The sequence below is a fragment of the Larimichthys crocea genome, chromosome XV (genome assembly GCF_000972845.2).
Source record: "Larimichthys crocea isolate SSNF chromosome XV, L_crocea_2.0, whole genome shotgun sequence".
In the NCBI taxonomy this organism is placed as follows: domain Eukaryota; kingdom Metazoa; phylum Chordata; class Actinopteri; family Sciaenidae; genus Larimichthys; species Larimichthys crocea.
Window position 1 is genome coordinate 5,940,157 of NC_040025.1, and position 16,583 is coordinate 5,956,739.

A 16,583-nucleotide genomic window follows, 5' to 3' on the forward strand; every position below is an offset into this window, starting at 1 on the left:
AAGGGAAAGGACATGAGCCTGGACCAGAACCTGCACCGCTGTCTGAGTGAGGAACACATGTGTCTGCTGATGTGGAGAATGAAAGACAGCTGTTCATCCAGTGTCACACACAGGTTAGATGAGCATTAGGTGGTGTGAAAAAATGAAAAAATGAGTAAAAAGAGGAGAAAATAAATAAATGCATAAATCTAGCTTTTTTTGTGTGTTTTTTTCCCTGCGTTATATCACACGTGTCTTCACATTGTTTACTTTTTTTACAAAAAACATACACCGAGAGATGTCAGACAGACACACGGAGGTTTGTGCTGCCATCATAAGTTTTTACCTGCTTCACAGTGCCTGTTCACTGACTGAGCCTGAATTTGAATCTGAATTTGTTGGTTTACATTCAACAATAAAAACATATTTTATCAGTATGTTTAAAGGTCAAGTGTGTAATAGAATATGGCTGAAATGGAATATAATACAATATGCATAACCTACCTGAAAATAAGAATCGATATGTGTTTATTATCTTAAAATGAGACTTCTGTATCTACAGACACTACAGGTCCGCTCCTACAGAGTCTGCCACGTTGAATTGTAGTTTCTTCTTTATGCTAGGACAGGCATGGTGAGGTAATCCTACACAAAGGTCCTTTAAATGTCACTATTTTCAGTTCACTTAACATCATGATTTTCATATAAATATATAACAAAAGCATTCGAAAAAATGCCATATAAACAACTGGGTAGACTGGATCTATATGAAGCAAAGTGGGGCAAATACTTAATTTATTTAAGAGGCCTCTGAAAGGGCGTATATAGTGGAGAGACGCAATATATAGATGTGCTTCTTCTTGTTTTTGTGTGTATTTTATTTTGTGATTGTTACTTTTAACTATTTGTTAACAGAATATTGCATTAATGCAGGGCTTATTTTATTTATTTCTCGTATATTGACTTTCCCTCAAATCATTTTCTGTCTATTTTTTGTTTTGGTTTATCTTACATCATGTCTTCATCAATGTAGTCAGGGTAGCTGTAAAAGTTGTACATGAAGGAGCACAAGGGTAGATGTTGGTAATGTTACAATGTTGTGTTTTTGTTATTGTTGAATAATGGAAAGGAAAATAAAAACTGTTACATAAATATATAACAAAACTCTAAATTAAACCAGCACATTATTACAATTTACAAGTAGTAACAAAACAGAATAATAAACATAAATAAACCTGAACAATATTATATAATATATATCTGTGCTTGACGCTGTGTCGCACGGGGGGCTCTGTCCATGCCTGTGTACACGTGCCCCTGTCCCCGCCTCTCTCGTGTTAGTCCACGCTGCCACAGAGCTGCATGCGCGGAAAGAGGAACTGTGGAGTCTGTATAAGCTCTGCGATGTATTTCAAATCACAGCTTATAATTATAATGCACCCTGATCACGACTAGAGACGTTCTTCAACATAAAAACAATCATTGTTGCTCTGCACCTGTTTGACCATAACGGGATCTCCGGGAGCTGTTCTCTGTCTCCGCCAATCAGCGTGCAGCAAGCCGCGGGGTAAGCCACGCCCTCTGTTCTCTGTGTACGGGAACATTTTGTTTATGGAGGAGACTTAGTTCCTCCAGCCGGACAGCCTGTGGCACTTCTACAGCTTTCTCATTATTAACAGCGAAAACAAAAAGAAGCTCCGGACTGTTAACAGGCTGGCGTTTAAGCTCTCCGAGCGACACGCAGGAAGACGTTTAAACGTCAAAAAATACCTATCGACAGTTTCGAGTTTAAAGTAATGAAAGAGAAACACGTCCTGCCTTCATGCTTACTTTCAACAAAAAAGAAGTTATGGATTTTTGCGACGGGCAGAAGAGGAGAAAGGTAAGCGGAGGTGTGCGGGGCTGCAGGCAGAGCGTGGCCGCTAAGATGAAGCGGGACGTGGGCAAAGTCCTCCGCTCCCGCACGGTGGAGGACAACAACCACACGGAGCCCATGGAGGAGGACGAGGACGACGACTGCTTTTCTATTAGCTTCCTCCGGAGTGACCGGCTGGAGCCCGCCGTGGTAGTCTCTCCTCGGTATAACCTGCTACGAGAGGTCGGCCGGGGAAGCTACGGGGTGGTGTACGAGGCTATAGCCCGGAAAACAGGGGCCAGGGTGGCTGTGAAGAGACTCCAATGCGACGCACCAGAAAACGTAGAGCTGGCTCTGGCCGAGTTCTGGGCCCTGACGAGCCTGGAGAACCGACACCAGAATGTGGTCCAGCTGGAGGAGTGTGTCCTGCAGAGGAACGGACTGGCCCAGAAGATGAGCCATGGAAACAAGAGGTCCAGACAGTATCTACGCCTGGTGGAGACCTCCCTCAAAGGTAAACAAGCCACTCAGCTGTTAGCAGCACAATAACACCAGTGGTAGTAATAATGAAAGAATACATGAATGAAAGAGAGCTGCAACCAAAGTTTAAAGAGCCCTTACTCCAGAAACATGTCTATAATAAGCAGTTCACAGTGACAGTGATTTAAGCTTCTAACCCTAAACTTTAATGCATGCAAACATGAGACAACTGAGCCTTTAATAGACATTAAGTTATGTCTATTAAAGGCTCAGTTGTCTCATGTTTAAATAAAATAACACTGAATTCATCCACAAAACGGTTCAGTGTGTTTCAGCTTATGTAAACATGCACTGTGGGTGTGTAGGGCAACCAAGATTGTGGCCCAGGTCTACTGAAATACACTCATCCACAGATGAAGAACGACAATAACAAAGAAATCAACTCACTCACAGTGCTCACTGCAGCTATTTCTGCCACTTTTATATCCATATAAAGATAATTTACTAAAAATGGATTTGTTTTGATGATGTATGTGCTTAGCTATATGTTAACTTCAACTAAATCCTGTTAAAATGTGCAGTAAACTCTTTTTACTATATGTATCGAAAGACTCATTCACAAAGAAAAAAAGGATTTTTGGAATTAATCGTAACATTTGTTCCCTTTGCTGCTTTCTGTTCATCCGTGACGTTGCTATACGTTACCTATAGGACACACAGAGTACACTGTGTTTCCCTCGGCTCACAAGAGAACACAGTGTACTAGTTGACAGCATGTTAACCCATTGCTCGTTGACTGAGATTTCAGACGCTGAACATTGATGTTTAAGCATGATGTGGGATATTCTAATGAAATAGTGCAGAATAATCTTATGGCAGCTTTATTTTTATGTCATGTTTATGTTCATGTCATTGTTGTCATCAGTCCAGTTTGACCTACTTATTACTTTCTTTGTTATTACTCTGCAGATCCATTAGAAATGGATATTAACTGTTAAATATACCTTTATGAAACTCGTATTTAGTATTTAAATAGCACCACTGATCTGTTATGTAGTGTTCTGTGCTTCTGATATTTTGTAACAGTAATGAAATATTAATCTAGAGCTTCTGCCATATTTGTTTTATTAAAAATATAGGGCATTATGTGTTGTGAAACTATAATTAACACTTTTTATTCATTTAAGTGCTATTATAACTGATATTAATAATGACAGCTGTGTGATACCGTACATATGATATTCTCTGAGACGGTATTGTATCGTGAAAAGCCAACAGCCCACAGAGTGATCATCAGGGCAGGTCAGTGTAAAGAAGCAGTGCTGTTTGGACATTTTCAAAGCCTGTTTCACCATGACATCAAAGTTCAGTGAGCTGCAGGAAGATGCAGGAATCATAAAGTTCTTGTTGTTTTCAATAAGATACTGCTGTTATTTATAGGTTTATGTAATAAATCTGAGCAGGTACTGGACTTTATGAATTAGTATGTGAGAAGTGTGTCTACTAGAGTGCTGCTGATAAATCAGCTGGGCCGACATTAGCTTATTACAGGTACAGCTTGTTGGTGTTGGCTGATAAGCAACAAATAATATCATTATGTCAAAGATATGTTCAGGATCATTTGTTATGGTGTTCGTTAAGTGTTTATACATATTTATTAACCTAATACCTTATAGGATCTATATCAAAAATGTGTGTTTATGTAAGAAAAAAGCTACATTTTTAAACTCTCAAATATCTATCAGTGCTGGCCACAAAAATCCAGTTTTGGACAGGCGTTAGTGTCCAGTATTTACAGTCCTGCCATCAGGGTTTTCCATCAGTATGTAACAGATGAAGTGGACACAAAAACAACCTCCAGGACAAAAAGTGTAGCGGTGATAAAAGGTCATATATTTGATATATTTCAACAAAATGTGTCAGTGCAATCACTCATGTTAACTAAAATATAATGTATTATTTTAAATGAACTGATCCTGTTGTCATTTGGTGAACAAGAATGATATAATCATGACCAAAACATACAATCAAAGGTAATGTGAACAGCTGGTTAAAATACACTTGTGACAATATACATTGACTGCTGTTGACACAAAGGAATTCTGTAAATTTGCATTTGTGTTTATAGTAACAATATAGATGCAATGACAAAGCTGAACCATTTCCTGGGGTTAACCCTGACCGTCATGCATTAGCCTATGTGTTGCTGCTTGTGTAAATGTACAGTGAATATTTGATTTAAAATGTCAAGTGCATCACTCTTTGAAGTACAAGTAACAGAGCTGAATGTATGAACAGATCATGCCACTATCTGTTGCATGCTGATAATGGCGTTGCTTCCTCAGGAGGAGAACCTCTTTAAACTGTCCCACTTCAGTCCAAGTATCTGTTTCTTCTGTTTTTTTAGTTGCACTAAAATTCTAAAAACACATAGACACACAAACATGAATTAGGTCTCAGTCCTCAGTCTTATAGCTTTGTTGTAGTCTGGGCATTGAGCAGTGCTGGTTTTGGGATCCCATGAACTGACTAAATGTCCCAGTTTGACTGCTGTTATCTCACTAATCAGGTCATGTCTGTCTTCAATCTGCACGCTGCAGGAGAGCGCATCCTGGGTAACCCAGAGGAGCCGTGCTACCTCTGGTTCGTCATGGAGTTCTGCGAGGGCGGCGACCTCAACCAGTACATCTTGTCCCGCCGGCCCGATCCCCAGACCAACAGAAGCTTTATGCGCCAGCTGACGAGTGCTGTAGCTTTCTTGCACAAGAACAACATTGTCCATCGTGATCTGAAGCCAGACAACATTCTCATCTCACAGAAATCTGGTTCACCTGTTCTTAAAGTGGCCGACTTTGGCCTCAGTAAAGTTTGTGCTGGCCTAAACTCCAAGAACAGTGAAGACCTCCCTGAAGCAGAAGCGTGCGGCAAAGGCAGCAATCAGAATAACATTGTCAACGTGAACAAGTTCTGGTTGTCGTCAGCTTGTGGCTCAGACTTCTACATGGCCCCGGAAGTGTGGGAGGGCCACTACACAGCCAAGGCTGATATCTTCGCCCTCGGCATCATCATCTGGGCAATGATTGAGCGGATCACTTTCATTGACGCAGAGTCCAAACGTGAACTGCTGGGCACCTACATACGACAGGGCACAGAGATTGTACCTGTCGGGGAAGCTCTTTTGGAGAACCCTAAGATGGTCCTCCACATCCCTCAGAAGGCTAGGAGCTCCATGTCCGATGGGGTGAAGAAACTTCTCCAGGACATGCTTGCAGTCAACCCTCAGGACCGGCCGGACGCCTTCCAGCTCGAGGTGCGGATGGACCAAGTCACGTGTGCTGCGTGACAGCCCACAAATTCCCAAAACCTCTCCTTTTTTAACCTAACCAATCAAAGAAGGGACCCCTTTCCTTCCCAGGTAAGATCAACTTCTTTGATAACTTATTAGTGTTGCTATCCATTGTCCTACCTTTAGGAATGTTCTTTTTAGGTTAGTCGCGTGCAACTAAAGAACCTGCAAACCTCTAAATCCAACCAAACAATACAACATAATTCAACAGATTTATAGAGAGGAGACGTGGGCAGTGAAATGAGCTACTGTCGTGATTAGTGGGAATCAAAACCTACAGGCTCCCTGTGACATGACTCACCACCACTGGCTGAAAGGGAACACTGGCCGTTGGTAACCCAGGTCTGAAAACAGGTAATCTCCCTTTTAGCTGACACCATTAGCATTCATGTCCTGATCACCATCTGGAACATCCCTCATTTAATAGCCACGGGTGGTTGTTATAGTTGACTACTACTTAGTTTGTTGTTCACATAGCCAGGTTGACATGAATGCAGGTCAGGTAAAACATTTCACTAATAGTGGGAACCACAGCGCCTGACAAGACCTCAGATGATATGTTGGCCTAGTCTCTTAACTTCAAATAGTTCCTAAGCCTTACGGCTGCTCCTGGTTTCTGCTAAAGCTTCCCACGTCACTGTCAAGGAAACAAGATTAACAAAAGTGAAGGTATTCATTGTGAAGCACTGACGTCAAGACATAAAAATGTACAGATGATATTAAGAATAGTTGTTCAGCAGTCGCTGTCCCCGTAGGACAAAGATAGATCTTACCTAAAGTGAATTAACAAATACAAATGTGTAGTTGAAGTTAAAGACAATAAACAGGAGGGAGGACACACTTTAGTTTGACTCTGGGAACCAAGCAAGGTACAACCTTGGCCTGAGGGCAAACAGCCTTGGTTTAAATGAAAATACATACCAGCAGTGTGTGTGGGTGTGTGTGTGTGTGTGTGCGTGCATGTGCGTGAAAAGAGAGAAATGTGAGAGAGTTATGCAATGAGTTATTGGCATAGATACATTAACAGTAAAAGGTTGTTTGACATTAATGTCTACAGTCCAAGTTTAATTATCTCATAAAAAGACTTCTTTCTGACTACTGTTTCAGAAGTCACTTCCCTCTTTTGATTTTCACTGACAGTGAACTGACTTATTTACCAAATGACAAATGTGTCAGTACCTGCTGCCTGCTTGCTCATTGATTTGAATGTTTCCTTGTTGAATTTTTACACCAGAGTTCAGTTACATTAACGAAGCTCATATATGTGAACAGGCAGGGGTAATGCATTTACTGTACATTGTGCTGCTCATGTGGTTATATCTGTCTCTGACCAGCCACTGGATCTCGGGTGCATGACGTGCCTCTTTATTCTTACTACTGTGGATTGAGGGAGATGTCTTTTTTTCTAGAACATAGTAAATTTAAATTTACCACATCTGTTAGAACATTTTCAGCCACAACGGCTCAACGCACCTTCCAGAAAAATAAAACAGTATTATTATTATTATACTGAACAATATGTGATATGTGAGTTGAGTTGGATGAAAGTTTGTACAGGTCCAATGTATATTACTTCTTATCTGCTCTGCTTTCTGCTTACTCTGATGATGAGCATAATTACAGTATGATGTTTACATTATGAGGAAAAAACAGTGTTACTCTGTGGTGTGCTATTGACTGGAAAACACCCACATGTTGTCAGCTATAAACCGTTTATGATATCAATACCGCACTGTAAAATTACATAAATAAAACAGTAGGTAATTAAGATAGTATTCATGATGCCAAACCACCAAATATAGTCTCGTACCTTTCATCCTTCAGTTTTTGGAGATACTCCAACAAAAAGTCACCTGGCGCTTCTTATGAGAAAATTAAGTTTTATTTAAAGAATCCTAGCCTGTCCCCCAAAAACAGTAGTGCACTTTTTCTGTGCTGTTGTGACAGCGTAGAAAACCCTACACTGTCCCTGTCACATGTTAATTGTCTCAGTTTTCTATGTAGAGCGGAAACTTCTTGTAGCACATCAATGAGCCGCTGAGTGAATGTTCAGTGACCCTGAACACACCGTCTGTTTCTTTGAACTTGAACCCTGCATTGACCCCGACTAAGCCTGCCGTTCGTTTGACAATTAGCTCTCCAATCCAACAACTATTTTCTGTTAACCCCTTTATTATAAGCCTCTGTCCAGAGACTCGAACACTCGCGTCTCTGCCCCACCCTGTGACGTAACGCCTCTCAGCTCAGCGCACTCAGCGGCAGTGATGGCCTCTGAAGGCGCGTTCGTCCACTGCTGCTGCAGGCTGGACCCATTCTCTTGTGGCATGATGGGATAGCATGTTATGCAACAGAGCCACGGCAATGGGAAAACCTGTCATCTGTTGGATCTAGAGATAGAGGGCTTGGGAGGGTGGGTGGGTGTGGTTTTTGTGTGTGTGTGTATTTCTGTCAGGACATGGTTAACTGAGAGGACAGCTGATCATACTCACACACACACACACAGAACAGAAACAACGTCCGATCTGATGGGACAACATGTGGGTTTGATATTGGTTCTTTGAGAATCTCTGGGATCTGGTCCAGTCAGTGTGAAGACGGATGTGTTTCAGTTGAATTATTTTTTATTATAGATTAATGCAACAACTCACTTTCTTTGTGTGAGTGATTGATCACATGACCTAAAAAATGCCTAAAAAAGATAATTGGACCTTTAAAACAGAGGTCAAAGTATACCAGCTGAAACCAGAGAATGTTTCGTGGCAATGTTCTCAGAAAATGACTAAACGATGAATCGATAATAGACAAATTGTTTTTGCTTTAAAGGACGTCACTGTTTCTGTGTTACTTCAAACATTTTATTTGTATTTATGTACTACAATTTGTTTATTGTTGTTAACTTGTCAGCTGACCAATAATAATGGATATAATAGAAATAATATCCACTGATATACCAGGTATCCAGCCCGTCAGGGCTTACTTCCATTGATCGGTATTGGCTGCATTGATCCATGTTTACTTCACTCTACTGCGCTCCACCTCCCTCAGCTGTCAAGTGTCATGAAAAGAGATTTTCTACAACTACTGTTAGAAAACAAACCTTTATATGGCTGCTTTTACATTCTTTAATGCATTCGCAGTGCACACAAGATGCTGTCTTATATAAGAAGATGAATATTTAATAGCACAGATCAGGAGTGGAAAATCCCTATAAAATGTGTATTGTCAGCATCATATCATAACCGTGTGTATCTCTGTTTTGTGTCTCACCCCTCTGCCCATCTTTGCCTATCTTACCCATCCTCCCATGTCCTCACCCCCTCCGTCCCTTTCCCCCTCTGCTGGACAATGAGAGCGCCGCTCCTGGTTCAGGGCTTATGGGGTCTTGCGTCTGGAACATTTTGTCCTCTCACTGCCTGCCAGCCATGTGCCGCCTCTGTCTAAACCAGGCCAGAGCACTGTAAGCCCCAGCCCTGCCCTGCCCATGTGTACGGTCTTTACTTTGGGAATCCTTTTTGGATTTCGTTGACAGCGTGAACAGGCTCTTTACAAGTTGAGGCATTTTCAGGGTGTTGTCCTCAAACTTTACGCATGAATTCCCGCACATACTTTAATAAACAAATTGATGCTCTCGGGCAAGGTTGATGTTTTTCTCTTTGTGTGTGTCTGCCATCATCTCTGAATACTCCAAAGCAGTGTAACATTTCAAGCAAAGATCCTGCTCCTCTAAAGGTAGAAAATCAAGTCTTTTGGACAGCAATTTGAAGGCACGGTACAATTTGTTCCATATTGGCTCAGTCAGTGGGGGGTATTACACAGAGGGGCTGAGAAGGAGTCCACCTTCATCTGGGTTTGGGAGTGTGTGATGAGCACATTAGCCTTCTTATGCAACATGGTAGTAAAAGTGAGCATTCAGTGGCTGAGAGGGTTGTAAATATTTCCTCAGGGTTCAGAGCGAGGACTGCAAAACGAGTTCCAAATGATGTCAGTGAAGCACTTCTTTGTGTTCTCGTGTTTATTCCAAAGTTTTAAAAAAAACCTGGAGAGTCAGACAAAAACTGTGAGTAAAAAAAGCTCAGACCTGGTCAGTAACCAGACACTTTTTTTATTTTTATGCCATAAAAATCTACAAATTCTGATTCACCCCACAGTACTAGAATAACACAGATACAGGTCTTTTACGCTCCACTGTCCCCATTTATGGTGGCTATGTTGGATCTAATGGCTGATAAGCTCTGAACACCGCGTTAATCTCCTCACAGTCTGTGTAGCACCTATCACAGCCTCACAGGTCACTGCAGCCACTGGATGGGGTAATGTTTTGGCCTCTTGGTGGATTCTCTTTGCTACCCCTGTGGTTCGTGACAGTTCGTAATGTTTGAACAGATCTGACAAAGCTGACAGGATTCATTATGACCTGTGAATTATAGATAGAAAGAGGTGGTAAGCATCTGCTGCGGAAAGCAGAGATTGGTTTCCTCTCCCAATATTACTTTATGATTTTTCGGACGTGCCATGTTACCGCTGTTGTGGCGCGTGCTCACCTGCCTGTGACAAAATGGGAACTTCAAGAGAACTTCAAGATGGTGATTACCAGAAAGGATGCAGATGGTGAAACAAACTGTAAAACAAACCTTTAACCAATGAGGGATTTTTTTTGGCTGCATATTTTCAGCTTCTAAAGACTGATTGAAGGATGAAATGTATTCAGAATTTGGACGAATCAAATGCTGCCGAGGTTCACCTCCTGGGCGCCGGAGGGGTTCACCTCCTGGGCAAGGCACCAAACCCCTTACTGCTCCCAGGGCACTGCTAGATGGCTGCCCTTTTTTGTGTTTGGAGTTGTGTTTCGTGTCTTTATATTCAGTTGACTTCCCCCATTGAGGGAGAAGTAAGGTAAACCTTCTTCCACTTCTTCTACTTCTTCTTCTTCCTCCTCTGTTATTTGGCTCCAGGATCACAGAAGAATTTCTTCAATTAATTGATCCATTGATTGACAGAAAATCAGTTACCAGTTAAGGATTTAAGTTATTCATTAGCAAATACCCTGAAATGCTTGGTTCCAGCTTCTCCACTGTAAAGGTGAATGTGTTTTATATGATAGTAACCTTGAGCTCCTTTGGGTTCACTGTTGTTTTTGGCTGGCTGGTAGAAATGCTGTGTCAGTTTCCATCAAGAGAAACACACACACACATACACACACACACACACACACACACACACACACACACACACACACACACACACACACAGCTAAACTTACATAATGAACAGTTTTCATGAATGCCAGCCAAGAGGAATGTGTTGCTTTGCATGCCGCACGGCCACAAAACCCGCCCTGAGCTCATAAAATACTGACGCTCCCTCCCCAACTGGTTATCATAGAAAGCTGCCGCAGTGTCCCGGGCTCACTGAAAAATCAACCCCCACCACTTCCCCAAAGATACCGGTCCATGCTGGTTTTTAACAAGGTAGTCTGCTTTTTTGGGTTATGCAACCACATATGGCTGCAAGGGTGGCTGAGGAGGCAGCAGGCCTCATTTTGTCCAGGATCTGCTGGGTTTGACCTTTGCCTTGTTTCCTTCATTTTGATTATTTATGTAGGAGTAATAACTCCAACAAGGCAATAAGCAAAAAACGGCACTGCTGACTTCAGCAAGGGTCTGACCACAAGGAGGATTTAATTGTTTATATGTTGTACCTTGTTAGTTTTATCAGGGTTTAGCATTCAGACCACAGACCACAAACTCAGACTGTAATGGATGGGACTGTAAAAATTCAAAAAACATGTGTGTGTATATATACAGTATATCTTCATCAACATGAGCCACATGCATCATACATTCTAAACACACTGAAAGATGCAGATGTTTCCAAACAAAGCCCTGAAAATACAGACAGCAGTCCAGCGTACGACACATGTGCGTGTATGTCCAGGCGAACGTGTTCACACATGTCCATGTTTTTACAACAAGTTTCATGTAGACAAGAAGCTTAACTCTTCAAAATGTACCTAGCTAGTAATGCCTGTGACTGCTGTGTAGACGTAATATGACCCTCTGCTCTGCAGGGAGGTCAGGGGTCAGGGTGCCCTCACAGAGATTCAGTGTCTTGTTGTAGGCCACGTCAACGGGTTCAGGACTTGAATCCATGGACCCCTCAGGTGAATTACCTTTCCTCCCAGGTCACTTGGTGCTCTGCAATTTAACAGCAAAGTGCAGACAGCACCCAGCTGAAGGACTCCCAAGCCTGCTTCTACCAAAGTGCTCATCATTCTGGCGCTACTTTCAACACTTCTACGATTCATTGCATCTCGTCCCTCTTTGTGCCATCAGGCTCACCGCCCTGCGACGACTTTGACCATTTTACAAGAGCCAGAAACACGTTTATATTTCCATGTCTTTAGACGACATGCATGGACTAGCGTGATTGAGGCACACTGGGTCCATTATGTATTGAAAATGTAAAGAACAGCTGCCCATACTGTGTGTCTCAGTCAAACAGCTGCCTGAACAGTGACGTTAGTCGAAGAAGGTACAGGCCGGCTTCACTTCTAATTAATACAGTTGTCTACACCAGCACTGCACAACTATTTGTGATCCAAATCTGTCTATTCAATCTTTATTTTATATCTCCCATGTTCCCCTACAATTTCCTATAAAGCAACATTGATATGATATGATATTTACTTGCAGATTTACACTCAGTTTCCTTGTCTACTTTGTCACTTGTTGAAAAGATGGTGATGGTGTTCAGTTAGTGACATCTATTTAACACAGTCAACAAAATTCTAAGAACCAATTCTGTAATACTAAGTTTTATACGTATTTACACTTCCTAGGTAAATTGTTGGGTCACTAAAATCTATTTTCCTCTCTAATATGCTACTATTGATTGAGTATTGGGATGTGAGCACTTTTGTGGCTGAACAAGTCCAGTGCAGACACTGAGACGAACAACTGGCAGTTTGTTGGCAGGATTTGTGCATACTTTGATGTGAGTAAATATAGACTAGACCTTAAATCATTCATTGCTGATAAGTCGACTAATCGGTTTGTTGATCGAATCGAGAAAATGAATCACCACCTATTTCAATGATCGATTAATCATCCATCACTAATCACTAATTCTTCATGAAAAAGTGTCATGCTGTTTTCAGCCTCCTAAATAAGATAAGATAGACTTTAATGATCCCACACTGGGGAAATTCACTTGTCACAGTAGCTCATATACGCAAGGTTAATAATAAATTATTCACAAATAAGAAATATACAGATGAAGTCATGCTGGAGCTGAGTCTGAGTCTGGAGATTTCCTGTTTTTCTGTGTTTATATCATATCGAAGTGAATTTCTTGGGTGGACAAGACATTTGAACCATTTTCACCATTTTGTAGACCAAATGATTAATCAGTTATTTTCTAGATTAGTCCATAATTAAATGCTACTCATTAGTTGCTGCCCTAATATGGAGCCATAGGAGCACGATCAGAATAAAAACGGCTCCTGTAAACTTCTCCTTCAGGAAAAATCTGGTTCATTCTGAAAGAAATTCCATTCAGTCTAAAAACAGCTGCTGTAAACCTGTCACGGTCTGTTCAAAAGATTCCAGTTTGTCATGCAAACGCTCTTTCAGAACACTAGTTTTATTCTTTGTGTGCATGCTCAGTCACGTCAACCTTCCTTCTTAGAGACTCTACATCATACTGGCTATCTGTCTGCTGAATAACACAAACTTGTACTTTAATAGAGAGCACAGCCATAAATCAGTGAAGCCTTCAACAGATCTCCATCTTCATCAAAGATGTGTGCTGCTTAGAGCGTGTGTAGTCCACTGTCTGAGAGTTGCGTAACGTATCCACGGGTGGGTTCTATACTGTGGTATGGGAGGCATGCTCATTAAACCTGTGCCTCAGGTCAGAGAGTTCACAGAGTTCACACACAGGTTCGACATTCCCTCAGAGAGGAACTTTCTCAGCTGCTTCTGTTAAAAACAAGTGATGAAAACCGAAAAAGTTGCTGAGCGTTGAAGAATTAGAGCCATGCCAGTGAGTTCAGACAGATGCCTCGGAGCACTGAACTCATCTGCCAATCTTTTCAAGGACAACACAGAGTTTTTAAAGAGTTTATTTTGGAACATGATGATAAAAGAATGGTTTTAGGTCAGAACTGAGTAGAATCCTTTACTTGTCTAAACCTTGAACATGAATACAGGAGATTAAATCAGTGACCAGTGTCGTCTGTCAATCTTTGGACAGTCAATCTGAATTTCATTTGCTTCAGGGCTTTTTTTCCCCACCATTAGGACACATTGTACTTTACTGTAAATGAGTGCAGAATTAAAAGTGCTCATCCTCAGCAGTGACATAAGCACTTTCCTTGTCTCCATTCAGCACATCATCTCTTATTCACCATCGCCAGTGAGCATGCTTCCTGCCAAGCTGACCTACTTGCGTTCATACCATGTGCTGTGTGAGGTTATGCAACCTATGAAAAGAGGAATAAACCAATGCTAGTCCTAGCTGTGGCATGTCAGCCGCTGGGTTATTATTAGAACAGCAGCGTCGAACACAAGCTGCATACATCCACAGGCAGGAAATACTCAGGTGTCAGGTGGTGTTGTCATTTTGCTGTAGGTACATGTAGAAGCAGTGTATATTTACACTCTGACCCCATAGAGCTTCCAAAATAAGAATTTATGAAATGTCTTGTTCATGTTCCATGCTGACCACTTCATACTTTGTGTCTCTGCAGCTTTGTTTACTACATGGACGTGACAAAAAGGGACTGTGACAAACTGAACTGTGAAGAACCCTCGATCACAATCGGAGGCTGGAAGCAATGGATTTGGCTGATAATCCAAAAATCTCTGGTACGGGAGCAGTATGCAAAGCAGACCACAGTGCACTTCCAGCACCATCCAGTTACAATCAGTCACCACGAAGCTGAGGACATTTATTTGGTGATTAATGCCAGAGACATCCAGGTCTATAAACATTTGTTTTATATTTGTTGATCTTTGTTCCCAGCAGCCCCGGTGTAGTCCTGCTCTTCCTTAACATTTGTGATGTGCTCAGGTGTGGCACACGTTACTGTACCATTGTTCTAAGGTCAAAGCATGATAGTTTGTGAACAACAGATGACACAACTAGCCCTGCCCCATACTTGTGCCTTAAAGATGATTCACAGAAGTGCGATTGGATTTTAAGTTTATGAAACGGTTTCAATTGAATGTGGATGCCTCTATATGACCAACATAAACAAACAAACCCATCAGTGAGAACATTGGTTCTTTCCTATCAATTATTCTTACAGATTTGATCAGTTTCCACACAAAATCAAACCAAAGGAGGTTGAGGAGGTGGAAAAACACTACTGTGTTTGTCCACAGGGGCCGCCAGAATCACCACAAAATGCTACCTGGAGTTGCTTTAAATAAGATGATTGATGATCCAAAACAGAAATGCAATGAGGCTGCATGCAGAAATGTTGACCAAAACAATATCCCAGGCTACAGTTATGTCAAGTTATGAATGATTTGGTGGCCCCCTCCTCTGCCCTAAATCTCGAAGTGCAATCATGGCGGTGGAGCTAAAATGTACAAAACTTTAACTTTAATGTAGTTCTCAAAGATTTTGTTTCAGTGTCACGTGCACGCTCGTGTAAAGAAGATTTACAAAGATATGTCACTAAACTGTGCACTCCAGAGGCAGAGAACAAATGTGAATATTATCTGTGTTGATGTTCTGAAGGTATCTCACACCTGTAGATGTAGCAGGCCTGCATTAAACTCCTTACAGTACTGTTCATTTGTAACCAGGCTCTGTCCATCTGTTTACCATCACTGCAAAGCTTGATGATGGTTTAGTGGGTTTGAATAAGTTTTTACTGAATGTTCTTTTCACTTTGAGGTTGAGCGTGAGCTCCTCACAGACTACAATAACAAGATATCAAGTTAATGGTTAACTTGCAATCGAGTGTCATTAAGAGATAGCAGCCATTGTTCTGTACTCCACCTTTTAAAGGTTTCTGATTGGTGCGATATGAATGATGATCAGAATAGGTCATTCTACAGGAACAGCCCGAGCAGCACTGAGCCATCTGTTGCCGATTTTTTTCTGCAGTATCTCATTTGGGGACTCTTACAGGAGATTTGAAGATTTGCCATCTGGAAATAATCCCCCCAAAAGCAGTCATGGGATACCCATCCTAACTGTCACTTCCTCCTTTCCTCTTGTTATTGAAGTGCTTCAAACTCATTAAAAAACACATTCAGGTCGTGGAAAGAAAAAAAGATCATTGTCAGTTTTTGCTCTGATGCATGAAAACTGATCATTACACGTGAGGCCGGAGTGTAAAAGAAAAGTTCAGCCACGTGACTGATTCAGTAAGTAGAGTTTCCAGTTTAAAGTTAAAAGGCAAAAGTAGCTTCACTCCTCAGCACAGACTATAAGCACGACCAAAACCTCCTTCTGGTTCCATTGCACTGCTTAGCAGTTCAGTGACTCAACAGTAGTTGTAGCCTTTGAGGCTTCTTGTAGTGTCATCCTACCTCATACTGAAAACTCTGAAAACTCTTCATTTGGCTCTCTTCACACAGTAATGATTCCACTTGAAAACTCTTTACACTATGCAAAATGTTTCACTGCCTCACTGTAAACACCGTACAGAGCCGCACCAGTCTCAAACAATTGTGTGTAATATGTTGAATTTTTATCTTTTCAGTGCATATTTTCCAGTGTGTACAAAAAAAATGTATGCTTCAGATGTGTAAATAATGATGCTGACAGGAGCCATTAGATGTTTGAGAAAGCATCGTTTTTTTTTTGTTTTTCTTTTTTGCTGTAAATATGGTTGACAACTTTTCTTGGAATAAATGATTAAAACTACGACTGTCTGGATTAAATGTGTGCGTGCATGGCCGTAGC

The 16,583-nt window shown here is 41.4% G+C and overlaps 1 protein-coding gene across 1 annotated transcript; it reads left to right on the forward strand.

Annotated features, from left to right (window-relative positions):
- Positions 1-1,405: 1,405 nt before the first annotated feature.
- Positions 1,406-16,009, forward strand: stk35 (serine/threonine kinase 35). The gene is made up of 3 exons (XM_010748391.3): positions 1,406-2,348; positions 4,915-5,729; positions 14,410-16,009. The coding sequence occupies exons 1-2, from the start codon at positions 1,802-1,804 to the stop codon at positions 5,655-5,657; spliced, it is 1,290 nt and encodes a 429-aa protein (XP_010746693.2). The 5' UTR covers positions 1,406-1,801; the 3' UTR covers positions 5,658-5,729; positions 14,410-16,009.
- Positions 16,010-16,583: the final 574 nt, after the last annotated feature.

What these genes read in the sequence shown, in the direction of transcription:
- stk35 (XM_010748391.3), top strand. Translation starts at nt 1,802, where the DNA reads ATGCTTACTTTCAACAAAAAAGAAGTTATGGATTTTTGCGACGGGCAG. An exon ending in GGTGGAGACCTCCCTCAAAG is followed by an intron (nt 2,349 to 4,914) that starts GTAAACAAGCCA and finishes TGCACGCTGCAG; the next exon opens with GAGAGCGCATCCTGGGTAAC.